At 47.0% G+C, this 20,451-nt stretch overlaps 2 protein-coding genes across 5 annotated transcripts in view; one reads left to right on the top strand and one right to left on the bottom strand.

Annotated features, from left to right (window-relative positions):
- PRKG1 (protein kinase cGMP-dependent 1) overlaps nt 1-20,451 on the bottom strand; it is a 1,256,614-nt gene that overhangs the window by 546,887 nt on the left and 689,276 nt on the right. The window lies entirely within an intron of this gene.
- CSTF2T (cleavage stimulation factor subunit 2 tau variant) lies at nt 14,953-17,617 on the top strand. Its single transcript, XM_019430067.2, has one exon. It carries the CDS (start codon nt 15,276-15,278, stop codon nt 17,169-17,171), a length of 1,896 nt encoding a protein of 631 aa, XP_019285612.2. The 5' UTR covers nt 14,953-15,275; the 3' UTR covers nt 17,172-17,617.

Genomic DNA, 20,451 nt, shown 5'->3' with positions numbered 1-20,451 from the left:
TGTCTGCCAACATTTCAGAATACTGGTGTCATTAATTTGTCAATAATACCATGTCATTCGTTTGCCTCCTCTCTCTCTTCTTTCAAGAGACAGACCCTTTTCTAAAACTCTACTTTTCAACTGTCCTAGTTTTTTTCTCTTCTTTGTCCTAAATGTGCCTTAGTGGTCTGCTCGATGCAGCCTCCCTGGTGTGAGGTGACCCGCGTGCCTCCATGGCGTGTGACCACTATTTTCCTCTGTACGAAGAAATTTGAACATACGATGTCTAAGCATTACGTTAAGTGTGAGAGTTAAAAACAAGAGCACACATCAATCTATGGGATGCAGAGGCTCTCTTTTAGATTCTAAACAACACTGAGAATTTTAAATAATGTCTGGACGTCCTCTGCTGAAGAGAGATCGGAAACTGTATAGTGTTGTACAAATACCATTCCGACAGAATGCTAACACGCCCAACACCTCACTTGCATTGCAGAAACCTCCGTGTGCCTGAGGTATGCATGATCCTTTAAGAGTGTGAAAAACACTTTCGTATTCATCATCCTGGTTTAAAAGCTAGAAAATACTCAACTTAGTTTAATAACCTACTGACAAATGATGCCTTTTGAACCTCCAAACATGAAATGTGCCGTTTCAAGTGTCTCTCTTTATCCAAGAATCGTATATATCTTATGCCCACCTCCATTTCTTTCTCCAGAGTGACAATTTCCATTTGAAACAGCTTAAATTAATAGCCTTCTCTGTTTGGCTTCTCCCCGCTGTGAAATAATTCAGAGCTTCTAGGCACTCTGTTTTTATAAGTAAGCAGCCACGAAAGATTAAAAAAGAATTCGGCACAATGAATTTTCTTGGCAAAATAATGTATTAGCTAAATGGTGCCTATTAAATCACCTGTGCCCCTGGCAGCTGGTTTAGGGCTATACAATAAATGACAAAATAAGCCTGTGTGAAGATTTTTCAATATTCTGCCATGTGGTTATGGATTTCAGAGTTTCTTCCTGTCAGTTTTATGCCGCATTTCTTTATAAACCTGACAGGCAGCTGACAAGGCAGGGAAAAGTTAGAATATGTGGCTGGTGGTGAAATGTAACACATATTTTTTTTTTCCTTCAGGAGAATAAAACATTTAGTCTAAGTGCACAAAATCTGGGTTAGAACTTTGAGGAATTCACGAACCATCTCCCTCGGTCGGACTGTCCGGCCCTGAGTCCGTCACCTGCTTGCTCTAAAACCGAGGGCGGGCTGTTGGGCCTGCCTGTGCCTCAGTTTCCTCATGCACGGAAAAATCCTCCCAAGGCTGTCGAGGGGTGCGAGGAGTATTTGGGACTGAGCAGGGCATTGTAGCTGCAATAGTAATGGTCTGGAATCACAGAGCTTTCTGGTAGGTTCTAGGGAGGAGTATTAGCGTTTCTGAGTGTATGAAAAGACAACTAGAGTTGGATCGGGATACTTCCACTAAACCCTTGGTTCTCCAAACAGTATGGCGAACAAGCATCAACACTGACAATAGTTTTAACACACGGATGGAAATGGGAAGACTATGTAGAGAGGAAAGAGGAGAATATACACCCGCTGCCCCCTCAGTTTATCACGATCCTGGCCCTTCTGACACTGTTCATCAACGTGTTTGCTTCGGTCTTCAGTAGAGACCCAAACTCTCTCCCTCAGGTCAACTCTTCCTGCAGGGGTTCCAGCTGCTTTTCTCGCTCGGGCCCCTACTGCCACTGGGGGCCACCTCCTACACGGAGGAAGAGTGCGGTGTCTTCTGAAGGAAGCGGCCACCGAACGCTCAGCTTTCAGGTCAGCGATCAGAACTGCCTTGCGGCCTCCGGAGGGAAACCAGAAACAAGGGGGCTTTGTTTTGTCTCCTACGGTGGTGTCCCCTCTAAGCGCCCAGAACTGTCTTCTCCCCAGACCACAGGGAACAGACACTTGTACTGTGAAAGGAGGAGGTGAGAAAGTAACCTCCACAGTGCGCAGCGACTGTGGAAATGGAAAAAAGGAAGGCTTTTTGTAAGTCCTATTTTTAAAGTTTATTATTTATTTTCAGAGAGAGAAAGACAGAGAGTGTGTGTGTGAACGGGGAGGGGCAGGAGACAGGGAGGGACAGAACCCCAAGCAGGCTCCATGCTGTCAGCGCACAGCCTGACACAGGGCTTGATCCCACGAACTGCGACATCATGACCTGAGCCGAAACCAAGAGTCAGACGCCCAAATGACTGAGACACCCAGGTGCCCTGAAAGAATTTCTTTTTAAAAATTTTTTTTTAACGTTTATTTATTTTTGAGACAGAGAGAGACAGAGCATGAACGGGGCAGGGTCAGAGAGAGGGAGACACAGAATCTGAAACAGGCTCCAGGCTCTGAGCTGTCAGCACAGAGCCCGATGCGGGGCTCGAACTCACGGACCGTGAGATCATGACCTGAGCCGAAGTCGGCCGCTTAACCGACTGGGCCATCCAGGCGCCCCAAGAATTTTTTTTTTAATGGGAGAAAGTATGTGAGTAAGAAATGTCATTTTAGGAAACAAAATCCTTATAGAATGTAACTAGTCAGTGAGCCCCACAACAGGACAGAATCAAGTAATCAGCACAGGCTGGACCCCACTGTCCCTGGTTCGCAGGCTCATATGATGCTCTCCTTGTGAACACAGTCTGATGGTCGAAGATAGACTCGTATTTGTATCACCTTTCTCCAAGTACAAGTAACATTTAAGCTTAGATTTGATACTTAATAGAAGTAAGAAATAAACCTGATTATGTTTTATCACGCTCCACTTAAAAATTGTTCTTAAGTGATCATATGCTTTACGTGAAGGTTAGAGTTTAAGAACTCTGGCCGGAAAATAACAATACGGTGCTGGTTGAATCAATGGCCTGGCAACGACAGATTACCCACCAAGGAGCAGGCTCGCCCCTGCCCCCCCCTTCTAGACAGCGGGGTGAAGGGCTGCCAGAGCTACACCTGCTTTGAGTCAGATGCAAGCACTTACCAGTATAGCCCTGTGTCCTCAGCATGTATGGGTGTGTGTGGCCACGAAGAGCCTAGCACGGGAAAGAGGCAGAACAGTCTTTTTCTGAGTAATAAAGGAAAAAACACAAATCCTTGTTTATCCTCAGCCTCAGCAAGAGGGTCGGGGGGTAAATAGCAATTCTATTTCTGTTTCCTACACACCTCTGAGGAAACCCAACAAATCAAAAATGCATCCGGAAGCCGTGGGCTCCGATCCCGAATTCTCTATCTTGCCTGACACGAGAGACACCCCTCGCAGGCAAGCCCTTCTTCCGCCACAAAGCTGAATCCGAGCACCATAAATCCTCAGCGGGAGAAGTTCCAGGCGAAAACTGATGACAGTTTCTAGTAAAAAAAAAAACAAAAAAAACAAAAAACAAAAAACAAAACAAAACAAAAAGAAACAAACAAACAAAAAGGGGCTACTGAAAGCAGGAACCCCATTTCGGTTCACGTTTAAACCCCCCAGCTTGTCAAACTCGGGGGCTGCTCTCGACAGAGCACGTGCCTTAGGAGTATTTTCGCAAACGAGATGCTGAATCGCTTTTAGTTGCATAAAAGCATAAAAGTTTTCCTAAAGACTTTTCAGGCTGCCGCTGGTCTGAAAAGCGTCAGGTCTGTCTCCTTCCTGCCAGACACCTGTTCTCGGGGGATCTCTCAGAGCCTGGCCTCCCTGCAGGTGAGAATGAGGGCCCCCGCCACCGCTCAATCCCGAGGCCTCGGCAGCAAAGCCCAGACCACTGAACGGGCAGGGAAACCTGGCATTTTCCTTTATTCTCCCTGCAGGCCTCAGCTGTTCTTTTCTGGACCCCTCGTGGGCGGCGGGCTAACACACACAATTCAATTTTCAGGGCTCACAAAAGACTGCACTCCAGAAGCATAGGTCATTTGCACCTCCCTGTCTCCCTGCAGGTCTCTGTTTTGTCCCCAGGGCGGGGAGGGAACAGGCAAACACCTGGAAGTGAGTGAGATGGGGCTCTGGCATCATGCGGCTCCCCGGGAAAGGATACACAGCCGCTGCAAGGTCAATGTCAGCTGATGGTGACAAAGAGGACAATGAACACAAGAACCGCCACCGTTTATTGTTACCGTTAAGCTGCCAAGAAAAGAAGTCTCAGTATTTTTACCCGAGTGACAGAGGAGTTTGGTATTTTAAAAATGTATGCTCTCTTCACCTTCAGGAAAATCATACATTATGTATAGTGAGAGCTGGGCGAAGATCGTGAATCGGCAGCTAAACTTCCTTTACTGTTTGATACCAGACTGTTTTTTTCTGACTGTGGTCAATATTTAAAAGCTTACATGGACATTACTCATGGTGGGAACTAATATTTTATTTTTGCTGAGACAGAGGGGCCAACTTAGAAGAGTGAGGTAAAGCGTGCCTCTGGTGGCAGGCAGGTTCCCCGCTGGGAAAAGCCCAACCCCACCCCCCTCCCGAACAAGGCTGGGCCACCAAGAGCTGGTTGGAATCTGGTCAACCAGGGCAGATACTCAGCTGTGAGCAGGATGGCTGGACAAGTGTTTAAAATAACTGCAAATCTTAGGGCGCCCGGGTGGCTCAGTCAGTTGAGCATCCAACTCTTGATTTTGGCTCAGGTCATGACCCCAGGGTCGTGGGATGGATGGGCTCCACGCTGAGCATGCAGCCTGCTTGGGATTCTCTCTCTTCTTCTCTCTCAAAATAAATATTAAAATAATTGCAAATCTGTACTTGATGATAGACAGTGTCGTGAGCCTCAAAGTGCCCCTATCCTGGACCTCTCTGTAGCCCAGCAGGTAAAGAAGGTTAACTCAAGGCACTAGAAGTGCCTGTAGGGTCCCTCCCCCTGCAACTGATGGCCGGGCCCCGGTATACAGCTGTGAGGTAGTTTGACTACCACCCTGGCCTCAATGCTTTTTCCATATTGGACTGAATCACAGATGGACATCATAGTAGAGATGGGCCTTTGCTTTCTCTCTCCTACAAAGCTGGAATCTGTACTCAGAGAAGCAAATCATTCTCTCTGGGCAAATCTGTAGCAAGTAAATAAAAACCCTCAGGAAGAGTGCCTCAGATGTCAGTGGACTAAGGAAAGAAATCAGAGATCTGGTTCTTGAAGCAGAGAAAATATAAAGATAGAAATGAGGAGTTGGGGGGGGAGAGAGAGAGAGAGAGAGAGAGAGAGAGAGAGAACGGGAAGAGAGCATCCTAAAGGTGTCCAACCTATGCCTTCCTTCTTTTCTTAAAGGTGGCTGCCTTATGGGATGTCAGGGATTGAACTGGGTCCATTCTCTCCTCCCCTTAGCCCAATTCATATGTTGAAGCCCGAACCTCCCATGTTGGATATTTGGAGACACAGCCTTTGAAGAGGTGATTAAGGTAAATGAGGCTGGTAAGGGTGGGGCCCTAGTCCCACATGACCGGTCTTCATAAGAAGTGAAAAGCACGCCAGGGGTTTGCACACATGAAGAAAAGGTCACGTGAGGACATGTGGGACCCAAGTAGAGAGGCCACCAGGGAAAACAAATGTGCCGGCACCTTGATCTTACATTTCCGGCCCCCAGAGCTGTGAGAAAATTTGGGCTTGTTTAAGCCACCCCATCTGGGGTATTTGGTGGTGGCAGCCGGAGCCTCAAGTGACAGCAGAGTATCGTTACAATACCACCCCCAACCCCTCACTTCCCACGGTTGGACACGGTGTCTGGAGTTGTACCAGGAGGTGCTAGGGATCGCATTCCTAGAAACATCAGATTTTACATTTTTATCTCATTTCTGACCCTGGAGAGTAGACTTGTTTGATGGCAAGCCTGAATTGACATGCTGGGGTGCCTGGGGGGCTCTGTCGGTTGGGCAACTGACTTCGGCTCAGGTCAGAATCTCACAGTTCTTGAGTTCGAGCCCCATGTCGGGCTCTGTGCTGACAGCTCGGAGCCTGGAGCCTGCTTCGGATTCTGTGTCTCCCAATATCTCTGCTCCTCCCCCCGACTCATGCGCGCGCTCTCGCTCTCTCTCTCTCTCTCTCTCAAAAATAAACAAACATTAAAAAAAAGTTAAAAAAGAAATAAATTAGCATGCCAACATAATGTTTCTCAAGGACCATTCAAATGTGATAAGCCCCAAGTTCATTCTGCCACACTAGCCTTTGTTGTTGTCTTCAACAATCTGAGGCCTCCTTCAAATATTTCCAAAAAGCCACTTTCCTGTAACCTGGCATAAATAGAGGCTCAGGCTCATAATAGGGCTGGAGAGGCCACCCGAGCCTCAGAAAGGGCCAGCTTCGGAAGCGAATTCGGAAGCTCAGACGTTTCTTTGAAGCTGGGTATTGGATTGTTCCGGTCACAGGAAGAAAGATTCGTGAGTTGTTCATCTCAAACAGGATGTCTTTAGTCGGGACCTGGTTTCGGGGCTTGTACTTTTCCAGAGTCTTTGAGGATACTTCCTCCCTCTGTCCTTTCAGGTGACAGCCTGAAGCCAGAATAAGGGAGCTCCGCGTCTTGTCCAATTAGTTATGCTCCTCCCGGGTTTGAATGAATGGCCTGTGTCTGCCGGGGCACGCTCGAAAGGCACAGCGCTAATGACACCCTGAACATGACTGTAAGCTCAGACAGGTATCCTGTGTGCCAGCCCAGGGCACGGTCCTCCACGGTCAAAGTTCAGGCAGGCCCTTCTAACGAAGATGAAAAAACGGAATCCCAGCCAACTAAATATTTGAAGAGTACATTTCAGGGCTTAGTATAAGAACCCAGTGAGCGCCGTATGGATCACTCAAATTCTCAGTGAAGTGTCTGATGGGATTGAGCCCAGAACGCGCTCATGTTCAACTACACATCCACCACCGGTTACAATGGCAACGCTATCCGTGCAGAAGTTTTAATATCGGGAGACCCGGTTTCAGGCTGGAGCTCTCCCGCTGACGAGCGACGCGTCCTTGAGCAACTCATTTATGGGACAGCAGTTTAAGGGCTTGAGTTCTTGAGTCAAATGATGTGAGCTCACATTTTTAAAACAAGATAATCTGACAACAGACCATGAGTTCACCCGGTCCAACCCCTTCGAAGACAAAAATGAGGAGACTAAAAAGTAAATAGCAGTAGACTAAACTTGGAGTCTCTTTGCACTTACGATGCTTTATCTACCACCACAAGTTCTATATAATAAATGTAGATTAATAATTGCTGTACACAGTGATAGAAATAAGCAGGCCCTATGTTACACACGACGATCCACAGAGGTGACGGAGTTCCCGTTTAACAGACACTGCAGCACAGAGGGGTAACTGTTCTCAGGCTCCACGATTACTTATTGAACCAGGCAGCCAACCCAAGCCTCCTGGACATCCAAGCCTGTGCTCTTAAGCCTTCACCTTAGTGCCTCTGCACGGGAAACTAGAGTATCTGGACCCCATTACATGCTAGGCTGGCCAGTAACTGGGCATCCAACCCTGTCGAGTCTCCTGTCTTCCCTGGGCCTCATTTCCTTCATCTCTTAAACAACAGAAAAAAAGCACTGGACCACACCATCCCCTCCAGGGAGAATGTTTGCCTCTCCCAAGCCTCTAATCCTGGGATGCTATATTCCCAGCAGCTCCAAATTCAGGGGATCTTCCTCTTCCTCTTGCCAATAAAAGCAACTCATCCCACGCATAAATAAATAGAATTTACCATGTATTTCTCTATATGTTGTTGCATATTAAATACATTTAGAGACTCAAGTGGGGCGCCCGCCTGGCTCCGTCAGTAGAGCATACAACTCTTGATCTCAGGGTCGTGAGTTCGAGCCCCACGTTGGGGACAAAATTACCTAAAATAAATGAAAGTTAAAAAAAATAATTGGGGAAGATGTCACAGACAAACCTAAATTTGGGATTGAGAAATTCAGGCTCTCATTTTACAAAAAGTGCATTTATTACCTATCTAACTGGATGCTTTAAAAAAAAAATCCATTATGTGAGGTTTCACTACAGCCCTGCAAATAGAAAAAGGAAACATGTTCTCAACCGCTTTAGTTTTGAGACCTTATGGTCCATCTGTCGCCACAGCACTGATTGTGATGTCAAAATTGCAATTAGTTACATTCAAGGATAATCAGGAAAAAGGCCAAGGTATTTGGAGTTCAGGCCTCGATAGCCCATGATTACTACACTGGTCGTGAAACAGGGATTTGCAAATCAGGAGACCTGGTCTCGGGCTATACCTCTGCCATTTGCTCGCCATGAACCTCGGGAGCTCGTTTAATGGAATAATTTAAGAGCGTGAGTTCTTGAGTCGCACGATGTGGGTTCGAATCCTGCCGCTGCCAGTTAACGTGGTCACAGCAGTGAACTTCCCTTAGCTGTAAATTGATAGCATGACCTGCCTGGACCAGGAAGGTGGTTGAAAGGAAATGTTTTTGAAAGGAAAATACTAGGTCTTATTTAAGACATCGTATGTTATACAGCATTTATCAGAGGGCCTCCTTGCTGTTTAGTGCTCAGTGTTAGCTTTTATGAATGGCATCTGGATTTTAAATGAGGCTACCTTTACGTAAAGTTCTATGTTAACAGTCCCCTACATTTCTACATCTTTAAAATCAGGATGCAAATGTATGTACCTCACGTGATTGCTGTTCAAAAGCTGATGTGGGAGCCCAAAGAAAAGTGTTTTGTGAACTAAAAGCATTACATTACTATTTGGCTAACATATGTAATCTGTTATTGTAAGATGATCTTGTATTAATTTTTAAATTTTTTTAATGTTAATTTAGTTTTTGAGAGACAGGGAGACAGAGCGTGAGCAGGGAGGGGCAGAGAGAGAAGGAGACACAGAACCCGAAGCAGGCTCCAGGCTCTGAGCTGTCAGCACAGAGCCCCAACGTGGGGCTTGAATTCACAAACCTTTATGAGATGATGACCTGAGTCGAAATCGGATGCTTAACTGACTGAGCCACCCAGGCGCCCCTCTTGTATTAATTTTTTTAAAATATCCTCTGAGTGCTTGGAATATATAAGGCACTGGACTAGGCAATGCGAAGAATAAAAATCAGATACGGGTTCTGGGCTTTCAAGGTACCAAAATCTCAGTAGAAGACACACAAGGTAGAAGATACTGGGTGCTCAGCCAGTACTTAAGAAGGAAGTCTCTGAAGTGAGCATTGAAGGACAGAAAGGATCTAGACATAGGAAGATGAGAAGGGACAGAGAAGAAGACATCCCCAACACACAACAGTGAGCAGAGCAGCGTGGGAGGCAAGGGAAGAGAACGAAGCCAGACTGTAGATGTTAAAGGCAGGAAGAGTAACTACCCCTCTTCCGATGGAAGATTATAGGGGATTAAAAAAGAGAGTCTGGAGAGGGTATGATGCTCAGTGAAATAAGTCGGACAGAGAAAGACAGATGCGATATGATTTTGTTTATGTGTGGAATCTAAAAAACAAACAAGAACAACACAAGAGAAACAGATACAGGTAACCAAGTCGTGGGTGGGGGGTGGAGGCGGATAAAACGGGTGACAGGGATCTAGAGGCGCAAACTTCCAGCTACAAAATAAGGCACAGGGGTGTAAAGCACAGCGTTAACTTTGGTGACAGATGCTAATCTGCTTTTCACGGTGAGCATTTCATAACGTACGTAATTGTTGAAATACTATGTTGTACGTGTGCAACTAATATTAAATGTCTACTATACTTTGATTAAAAATAAAAATTTTAGGGGTGCCTGGGTGGCTCTGTCAGTTTGATTTCAGCTCAGGTCATGATCTCGCGGTTCGTGGGATCAAGCCCTGAGTCAGGTTCTGTGCTGACGGCACGGAGCCTGCTTAGGATCCTCTCTTTCCCTCTCTCTCTCTCTCTGTCCCACCCTGCTGGAGGGCACATGCATGCTCTCGCTCCCTCTCAAAAGAAATAAATATTTAAATAAAATATAAATGTTCAAAATCAGAGTCTGGGTGCAAAAGAGCTCGTGAAGAAGGAATGGACGCGACTGGTGTTCTTAAACCTCTACTGTTACTGTTACGTGTCCGTGTTTCAGAAAGAAGGAAGAAAGCCCACAGACTCACACATCCATCTAGCTTAGCCTCATAAATCTCATCTTCGAAATCTTTTAACAGTCTGTCCCAAAGACCATCTTTTATCACAATACTACCAACTATGTTTTAGTTTCCTCTGAAGGCTTCGAAAAGTGTTTTGACTATTTCTATCTGTTCATGCTTTGGCTCTCTTCCCTTCATCTCCTGTGTACACATACCCGATCATAACCCATCCCTTAAACCCCAGCTCCATCAGGGAATCTCCCTCGATGATCTAGACCTTATCGATTCCTCTGTGTGCTTCATTATGTATCTGTTTTATCAAACAGTAAAATGGGAGAAGTACTGGGGACCTAAGAGTAAAACGACAAGGTCCCCATTCTGGCTGGGGACATGGTTAATGCCATGGGTTTCCTCTTGCGTAAAATGAAAGGTTGTGCATAAGGTCACTTCCCATTATTCATTCAACAAATAAAATGAGCACCCACATGTGCTAAGCTCTATCTTAGGTGCTGAGGATACAGTGAAGAAGGACAATGTATGTACCTATCTTTTTATGTATGTATGTATGTATGTATGTATGTATGTATGTATGTATCCATCTATCTATCTATGATTGTCTCCCTTGAGTTCAGTGGTTCTCAAACTTTAGCTTGCATCAGAATCACCTGGGGGAGCTTACTAAAACCCAGATTTCTGTAAAGACACCCCATTCGCAAGAGAGTCTGGTGCAGCAGTCGTAGAGTAGGGCCCCAAATTTTAGCATTTCCCACATGGTTCTGGGTGATGCTCATGCTTCCAGTCCAGGGACCACACTCAGAGAACCTCTGCTCTAGTGGAATGTCTTTGCCTTTTTCACTGCTCTATTGCCAGTGCCTGGAATAAATGTTGATGGGATTAAAGAATATAAGGCATTTTGTTAATTGACAAAGGGGAATCTAGCTCTTTCCTTGCACGATGTTATAGTTTAGAAGGAAAATAATAATTCTACTAACAGGCAGAAGAGTTACTATCATCAGAAAGGGATAAGGGATGGTTTATATGCAAAGGCAAATGAACTCATTTCCAACCTAGAGGAAGGAAGAGGAAGGTCAGGGAGGACTTTGTGGAGGAATATATTTGATCTATTATTCCTTGGAGGGCCGGCCCATACACTTGTTTCAAAACGCCAGTTATAATTAAAAAATATATTTTTAGTCACTCTCTTTGGAATCTGTCTTAATCTATGGTGAATCCTTTGTACTACTCTCCAAGTCTGCAGAATCTTCGCATCGTGATGTAACTTTTGCTATTTGGAAATAGCTACATACCACATTTTTGCCAACTCTGGTCCGAAGGAGAGTTGATTTAGTTGCATAGCTCTGTCCTTTGTCAAAAACAAGGTACACTTTTGAGTTAAGGTATCAGCTTTCCAGTATGACCTAGAAATGGAGCCCTGAAACAATTTCAGGATAGGAGCTTAAAAATCACTTGGAACAATGGAAACCTCCATGGATTAAGTTTATCGTTTCCGAAGGTGATTAGTTTGAAGAACACCCCCATTTGTCCATATGTTCTGATGTGTTTGTTTAAGAGTTACTCTTAATATACATGGTATTTTGATTTACTGAAAGAGTCAACACTTAACCATGCAAGATACCAGGCACATTTTTTCTTCGGAGTATATGCCACGCTATAAATATCTAAAGTTTAAGCATTATGGGAACAAAGAAAGCAGTATAAAATGGTAGTTCTTCCAAAGTACATCTGTGAAAACCATGTATACGTACCAGGAAATATCCACAGGTTTCTAACAGCTCTTAGTAATTCTGGGCCACTCAGCTAATAATAAATGTTGGTTTATGTGTCCTGGGCATTGTGCTCGATCATACTGGTCCTTTATGAAGGGGATATAGCGAACCATTCTTCTAGCTTGGAACAAAAAGACTAAGGAAAATGTGGAAGACCTATGACAGAAAGCATATGCTTACAGTCATGGCTTCTCCCTGCTCGTTTGTCCCCAGACTCCCTCAGCCACTCTGCTCCCCCATTGTCTGAGCCCAGGGTATCTTTGCTGTGGGATCAACATGTACTAGCTATGCCAGGTCAGCATTCACACAGTAACAGGCTTTTTTGAAAGACCTCCCGTATCTCATACAGAGGTACTCAACGAGCAACACAACAAAAGCACCTCAAGTCCAGTTGTTCAGATCAACGATTCTTAGAAGGGGCTCCCAACACCAGGGACCTCAGCAGAAGCTGAGAACCAGTTAGAAATGCAACCTCTCCAGTCCCACCCCAGAAACACTGAGTATGTCCAGAGGAGGTGGTGAGGCCCAGCCACCTGGCTTAACGGGCCATGGGTCCAGGTGGTTCTGATGCATGCTATGGGGTGAGAGCCCTTAAGACACTGGCAACAGCAGTAAGGAAACCGGCAGACGAGCCATGCAACCGCTCATAAACTCAACAATTTATTCTAACAACCTCTTACCATCCTGATTACTACATGTAATACACACACACACTTCTCCGCCCCAACCCTGCTTCACCTCCTATAAAAGCAGCACAGGGAAAAACCAACCATTACTAGCAGGTGGCTGTTCTGTTTCTTTGACGAGGAGTGAGGGAGGCAGAGAAACTGAAAGACTCCATACAAATCTGCTGTTTGCTCCTTTTCCTGCTTGCGTTCCTGCCAGGACCGGCACCCCCACATCACACACGCTGCACGGTGCAAACAGTGCGTGTCCTCCTTGTAAGGGACACGGAGTCAATGACTGCTCTACAATAGAAAACGTCCCAGGAAGGACCAGGAGAGAAGCCATCACAGGGCAATTCCAGACCACGGAGCCGGACGTCCCCACGCGGGGACCCTGGCTCCAAGGAGTAACACGCGGGCCTTCGTCTTTGTTCTGACCAGTTCCTGGATGCCACACCCCAAACAAAGACGAGACCCCTGCTCCTTTCTGAGTCTCCCAGGGGCTCCGTCTGTACCTGCTTTCTCTGTACCTCCGGTAACCTCTGCTCTCACCTCCTGCTGGTTCATGTTTGATTTCCATCTTATATGAAGCCAAGGACCCTCTTGGCTGGTCTTGGGAACGCCCTCTGGGTCCTTGGACCCAGCCTGACAGCATCAGCAAGATTTTATTGAGTGATTTAATACACTTGGTCACTTGCAGATACGAGTTATCATGTGTTTAGTGAATAGCTATGTTCAAGCCTATTTTTAATAGACTATTAAAACACGTGAAGGCAAATGAATACTTTGTCCTATATGTAACTAAACAGTCATAGTCATTTCAGATCTGTTCACTGGACTGTGATACTCAAACTTCATGACAAGTTTTGCACGGGACTTAAAACTTTACAATCCCCTCAAAAGGCGTATGTAGAATAAAATGATTCTCTGCTTAGGGGTTAAGACTTAGGCTCTGGAAAAGTGCAGTCCTTAGACATACAGTGTGACCCATACTTGTAACTTAATTTTTCTAAGTAACCACATTAAAAAAATGAAATGAGTGATATGAATATTAAACTATTATTTTGTTTAATCCATTGTGTTAAAAATACCATTTCAGCATGCAAATATAAAGTTTTTACTTTTAAAAAGTCTTCAAAATCTTGCACATGCAGGCCATCTCCATGAGAATGCCAAATTTTAACTAGAAATACCTGATGTTTTGTTTACACCTGATAAAATGTCATTGCAAAGGTAGATTTCACACCCAAGTTGTTGCACACATACTAAAAAGTTTTCAACAGCCTAACTGGTATCAGTTTTTATATTTAAATATAAAATAAGTAAAACTGTATTAAAAAAAAGGAGGCGGGGAGGGGGAACCACAGGCCTAAAATGGTGTCTCTTAGACCCAGTTTCCAAACCCGGGTAATAATCTAATTGCAATTTCAGCCTCCCCAAGAAGGCAGCCCTAGGAAACTGGGTCAGCCAGGAAATTTTCCTTCCCGTCAGCACCAGGGAGTCTGTCCCCTGGGTCCTCTCCCTCCGCCAAAGAGAGATGAGGCCGTCTGCACCAGGAGACCCTAGGATACAGCCTTGTCTGGAACAATCCCTTTCTTTGGCATCAGCTCTCTTGCCCCACCCTCCTTCCGTAAAGAAAAAACCTGTACATCTCCTGGGAGGTGCCTCCTTGCTACAAGGGATGCCGCACAGGAACTAAGACAGACCAACCTGGTTAAGAATGCTGTGACTTTTAGGGGGCCTGGCTGGCTTGGTGGGGAGAGCCCACACTCCCCGCCCCTTGAGCTCCGGTTGGAGCCCCACGCTGGCTGTAGACATTACTTTAAAAATTAAAGGACATTCCAGCTTTGCTCTTTCCCGACCGCTTAGCAAACGGCCTAGCCCGGCGCAAGCTCCACGCCTAACACCTGTTAAACGCCGCAGGCACAGCGGCAGCAGGGACGTGCCACTGGGCCGCGCCCTGCACCGGGGAGGGGGTGCATTCGTCGCCAGCCGTCTGCAGCGATCGGAAGCGATCCGAAAGCCTGCAGCGGGAGAGGGACTGAAATGACTCATTTGCGCTCCGCAGCCCCGAGCCGCGCTGGCTCACGAATCGCGCCTGTTCGTGTGGGTTAACACGGCTAAGGAAGAGGGCGGCCCACGCGGGCTCGCCGCCCGCGGCCGCAGAGGCGCCTGGAAGCCCCCGCCCCCGCGACAGCGGGGCCTCGGCAGCTATTCTCCCCAAATGTTTTCCAAAACGGGGCTGTGGCTGTTGTCGTTCAAGGAGCAAATCCCCAACCGCTCGGAAACGCCTGCGCTTTTACCTCGCAGTCCCGGGTGGGGTTTTAAACAGGGCTTAAATAAAGCGGAGGGAGGAGGGACGGCTACCTGACTCGCTAACATCAGAACAGAGAAGCCGCCGCCCAGACCCGCTTACGGTTGGCGGTTTCCCGCCGGGCAAACGGAAGCAAAACCGCCCCTGACGTCACGGGAGGCGGCCGCTCCCGGTTACCATGGTGAAGCCCGAGCGGCCATCTTGACTGTGGTCAGCCTGCACCGGCCGCGGGAAGTCTTCACGACGAGACACGAGAAGGGAATCGTCCCTCTCGGAAATAAGGAACTGGCAGAATCACGAAAGACCAGAGGCACAAAGCATTAGCTAATGTAGGTAGGGGAGCACAGAGGCGGTGCGGCGTCCGCGGCTTTAGCGGAACGATTCGATCGGGCCCGCGGAGGGTTCCGCCCCGGAGCCCGAGAGCCGCTTCCGGTGCCCAGCGGAAGCGTGGGTCGCCAGAGGACGACTCTTGGAAAGAATCGGCTCTCCGCTGGGCGCCCAACCGGAATCATGTCGAGTTTAGCGGTGAGAGACCCGGCGATGGATCGGTCACTGCGTTCCGTGTTCGTGGGGAACATTCCGTATGAAGCAACCGAGGAGCAGCTGAAGGACATTTTCTCGGAGGTCGGTTCTGTGGTCAGTTTCCGGCTGGTGTACGACCGGGAGACGGGCAAGCCCAAGGGCTATGGCTTCTGCGAGTACCAGGACCAGGAGACCGCGCTGAGCGCCATGCGCAACCTCAACGGGCGCGAGTTCAGCGGCCGGGCGCTGCGGGTGGACAACGCGGCCAGCGAGAAGAACAAGGAGGAGCTCAAGAGCCTGGGGCCCGCGGCGCCCATCATCGACTCGCCCTACGGGGACCCCATCGACCCGGAAGACGCCCCCGAGTCCATCACCAGGGCGGTCGCCAGTCTGCCCCCCGAGCAGATGTTCGAGCTCATGAAGCAGATGAAGCTGTGCGTGCAGAACAGCCACCAGGAAGCGCGAAATATGCTGCTTCAGAACCCCCAGCTGGCCTATGCGCTGCTGCAGGCCCAGGTGGTGATGAGAATAATGGACCCGGAGATTGCTCTGAAAATCCTGCACCGCAAGATCCACGTCACCCCGCTCATCCCGGGCAAATCTCAGCCCGTGTCCGGCCCCGGCCCCGGCCCGGGGCTGTGCCCGGGACCCAGCGTCCTGCTGAACCAGCAGAACCCGCCAGCCCCTCAGCCGCAGCATATGGCCAGACGGCCAGTGAAAGACATTCCTCCTCTGATGCAGACCCCTATCCAGGGCGGGATCCCAGCCCCGGGGCCGATGCCAGCTGCGGTTCCCGGACCCGGGCCTGGTTCCCTAACTCCCGGGGGAGGAATGCAGCCCCAGGTTGGGATGCCGGGCGTCGGCCCAGTGCCTTTAGAGCGGGGACAGGTGCAGATGTCGGATCCCCGAGCTCCTCTACCTCGTGGACCCATGACTGCCGGTGGCCTGCCTCCTCGAGGGCTGTTAGGAGATGCTCCAAACGACCCCCGTGGAGGGACTTTGCTTTCAGTCACTGGGGAGGTAGAGCCCAGAGGCTATCTTGGCCCACCTCATCAGGGCCCCCCCATGCACCACGCCTCTGGTCACGACGGCCGGGGCCCTTCCTCCCATGAGATGAGGGGAGGGCCATTAGCAGATCCCAGACTGCTAATTGGAGAGCCCAGAGGACCCATGATAGATCAAAGGGGTCTCCCAATGGATGGTAGAGGAAGTAGAGATTCTCGAGGGATGGAGACTCGAGCCATGGAGACGGAAGTCTTGGAGACCCGAGTAATGGAGAGAAGAGGAATGGAGACCTGTGCAATGGAAACCAGAGGGATGGAAGCGAGAGGCATGGATGGAAGAGGAATGGAGCTAAGGGGCCCTGGCCCCAGCTCCAGAGGCCCTATGACTGGTGGAATCCAGGGTCCTGGTCCCATTAATATGGGGGCAGGTGGTCCTCAGGGACCCAGACAGGTCTCGAGCATTTCAGGGGTGGGAAATCCTGGAGCGGGCATGCAGGGGGCAGGCATACAAGGAACGGGCATGCAGGGGGCGGGCATACAAGGAACGGGCATGCAGGGGGCGGGCATACAAGGAACGGGTATGCAGGGGGCGGGCATACAAGGAACGGGCATGCAGGGGGCGGGCATACAAGGAACAGGCATGCAGGGGGCGGGCATACAAGGAGTGGGCATGCAGGGGGCGGGTAAGCAAGGTGGAGGCCAGCCGAGCAGTTTTAGCCCTGGGCAGAGCCAGGTAACTCCGCAGGATCAAGAGAAGGCAGCTCTGATCATGCAGGTTCTCCAACTGACTGCAGATCAGATCGCCATGCTGCCTCCTGAGCAAAGGCAGAGCATCCTGATTTTAAAGGAACAAATTCAGAAATCTACTGGAGCTTCTTGAAAGGTCTTAGACAGTGTTTGGTAGTATTCTCAAAGTTTTTGTGTAGCATGGAGAATGGGTGCAAAAAGCTGACCGCTGCATCCCCACGCTTGAATGATTAGGGTTTCCCTCCCAGAACCTTACTTCATCTTGTTGTCTTTGTATTTTTCTCTGTTTTCCTTTTTATTTTAATGGGGGTGGGGGTTGGGGGGAGTGGGTCTGTTCACTTTTATTCACTGTAAATATACAAAAATAACTCTGGACATGGTTATATTCTACCAAATAAGATTACAAAGAATAAGCAATATGAAAAGTGTCTACGGTATGTTAACTACATTTTTTAAATATTGAGTAAAACAATGTGACAACTGCACATAATACTAAAATATGACTTGTTAAGCTGGTAATGTACTAAGATAGTTTAAGATTCTTGGTTGTGTAAGAAAATAAAGAAGTTTACCTCAAAATTAGAAGATACATTTTTTGGTAAGCCGTTTAAAATACAAAATCCTATTTTGGGGTCAGTAAGAATGCTGTCCTAGGTTAAACATTGTGAGAGTGTTTTGGGATATTTCAAAATGTTAGTGCTAACAGGGTAAGTCTCAACTTGCGGTATTAGAATTGTTTTTTTCCTAAAGCTATGCTACCTGAAAAATCCAGGAATGTACCTGGTGTGGCGTTTCATCATCTGACCGAAGACCAGCAATATCGTGGCCTGGCCTGGAGAGTGATGACTTTGCTGGGACAGTTCTGGGATCAGCCCGGTTACCGAAGTCGGCTCCGATTAGACTCCGTATCTCTCAGTACCTTCCCGTTTCTCCCTAGTTTTCAAGCCCTGAATATGAATCTAAGTAATCCTCTCCCATCCTTTCTAAAAATCAGTGTCTAGGGACGTGATCTGGGTGAGTTGTACACATCCATTGGACTTCTCATAAATAGAGAGCTTCGTGCAGTCAAGTTCTCAGTTTCCTGGTGACCAGCTTCCATACACAGATGGCATCCATGTGGTCAGCCAGGATGGGGACTTCACAATCTTAGTCTCTCCAATGTTTAACATGCCTTTTAGTTTTCTTACTTACAGATCTTATCTATCCCCGTGTTATTGGAATAATTGTGATACTTTATAGCCTGAATTCTGTGCTCAGCTAGTTATTAACTCACTTTTTAGATTTTAAAAGTAACAAAGCTACTTAGTCCAGTACACATACCCAGGAGAGAGATTTAAAAATCACTAGGAAGGTGGGGCTTAGCATATTTTGTTTAGAGCTATTACCTAGTTTATTTTTAAGCCTTGAGGATGTGGATACATAAAAATTTGTGTCATAGACCGAATAATAATTAACAGAAGCACAAACACCCAAATGTGTTTGGTCACATAACCAGGTGGTCTTAACTCCGGAGAAGAAAACCAATGTCAAGTCATAGAGGAACAAATAGCATTTAATACAAGGAGAGAGCTGAGATTTGGAAACTGAATTTTTCCTCTTATAAGGTTTTTGTGTCTTACACGGGTGCCTCACTCTTTTTTACAAAGGTTTCTTCCTTGTGCTATTTCCTGTCTATTCGTTTTTTATTGTTTTTCATACTGTTCCCTTTCCCCTGTTTTCTCTATGCTTCCTCCATATTGGAGAGGGCCACTCTCCCTTCCATATATGCTAGTTCTGGTTAATACTCATTCACAGAGTTGGCTTGATTGCTTGGAAGTTAAAAATGCTTTATCCCAAAGCTTTCACTGAAGGGCTCTCCCTGAAAACTTAGATGTTCCACTCTCTGTTGTAGTTAAACCTGCATCGTTCAATGCAGACTGAATAAAAGGGATGTAAAATTAAGGATGACTTTAGTATCTGATTTTTAATGAATGAATTACCCAAAAGAAATCTATTTTGAGAAATCCATGGGTCTGAATACCTTTCTCCCCTTTAAATGAAAAAGGCAAACAAAAACAACAACAATTTGCAGGCATGGATGGAAATCCCTTTCTTAGATCCACTATCTGTATAGTTACATGGCTGAAATAACAAAAGACATTATTCCATGGTTGGTATCGATAGCAACATCTTGGTGCACGTCCAGATACTGGGCTTCCTTCCGCTTATGTTCCCCACAAAGAACCATCCTCTGCATGCCAGGAAGACCTTATAGGTACCGTCATAACTGACGGCACATGTTACGTTGCAGTGCTCGATTTTACTTTGTCCTCTACCCCCCCCACCCCCCCCCCCCCCGCCCTTTTAACGGACCAGGAACTCTAAAGAGGGACCATCATTTCTGTACCCTCTACACCAAAACCAGGTGCGAAGGAAGGACAAAACGTTCTTACCAGTCTTGGGGAGGTGGGGGGGAATCCCATTAAGAGCACATAAAGTTCCCCCAAAACATTTAGATTCCACACAGAACAGACGAGCTGTACAACTAGTTACATTAGAAAATAAATTAGTAATAGGTAACAGAAACAATCTCCTTTGCTCTGATAAGGTAGGTTCTCCTCACCCAGTTCTCTCACTGCTGATGGATGGAGCCTCATTTCGTTTGATGGTGATGCAAGCAATACGTGTCTGCTACAATCAGAATCCCAGCTGTTTTACTCCATACCCACTGGTTACAACCCTTTACATCCTGCATTTCCCCAAATATGGATAGGCTATAAATGCAATCACAAACTCATTCATTAGAACGATGCTTAAAGACGGTGGGGTGAAACCCTGATTTGTAAATACCTTTTCAGGGCTTATTCCTTTTGAGCAGTTTGTTTGTTGGGAATACGAAATGGGCAACTTTAACCAGTGTCTGCCTATTAGCCATTCCCCTCTTACATTACTGATGATTAATATCAAGATGTGTTTTAATGTCTGCTGATGTTCCAGGACTTCTAATTTTTTTTTAAATGTTCATTTATCTTTGAGAGAGAAAGAGAGAGAGCACAAGCAGGGGAGGGGCAAAGAGAGAGGGAGACACAGAAATCTGAAGCAGGCTCCAGGCTCTGAGCTGTCAGCACGGAGCCCAATGCGGGGCTTGAACTCAAGAACCATGAGATCATGACCTGAGCTGAAGTCGGACTGTTAACCGACTGAGCCACCCAGGCTCCCCAGGACTCCTAATTTTAAGAGTTATTTGATAAGATACAAGCCAATGTGAAACCCAGGTGAAGGTAAGCTAATCTAATATAAAGATCATATATGATTTTTGAACTACTCTTTTCAGAATTCTAATGGTAAAAAAGCTTAAAAACAACAACAAAACAAACCAAAAGCCTTAATATCTCAATTTGCAAAGCTGATTGCTTTCCCATGTTCTGATGGGA

Source organism: Panthera pardus, unplaced genomic scaffold (assembly GCF_024362965.1).
Source record: "Panthera pardus isolate Hobbes unplaced genomic scaffold, ASM2436296v1 HiC_scaffold_22, whole genome shotgun sequence".
Lineage (NCBI taxonomy): Eukaryota > Metazoa > Chordata > Mammalia > Carnivora > Felidae > Panthera > Panthera pardus.
This window is presented reverse-complemented; position numbering and strand designations above follow the sequence as displayed.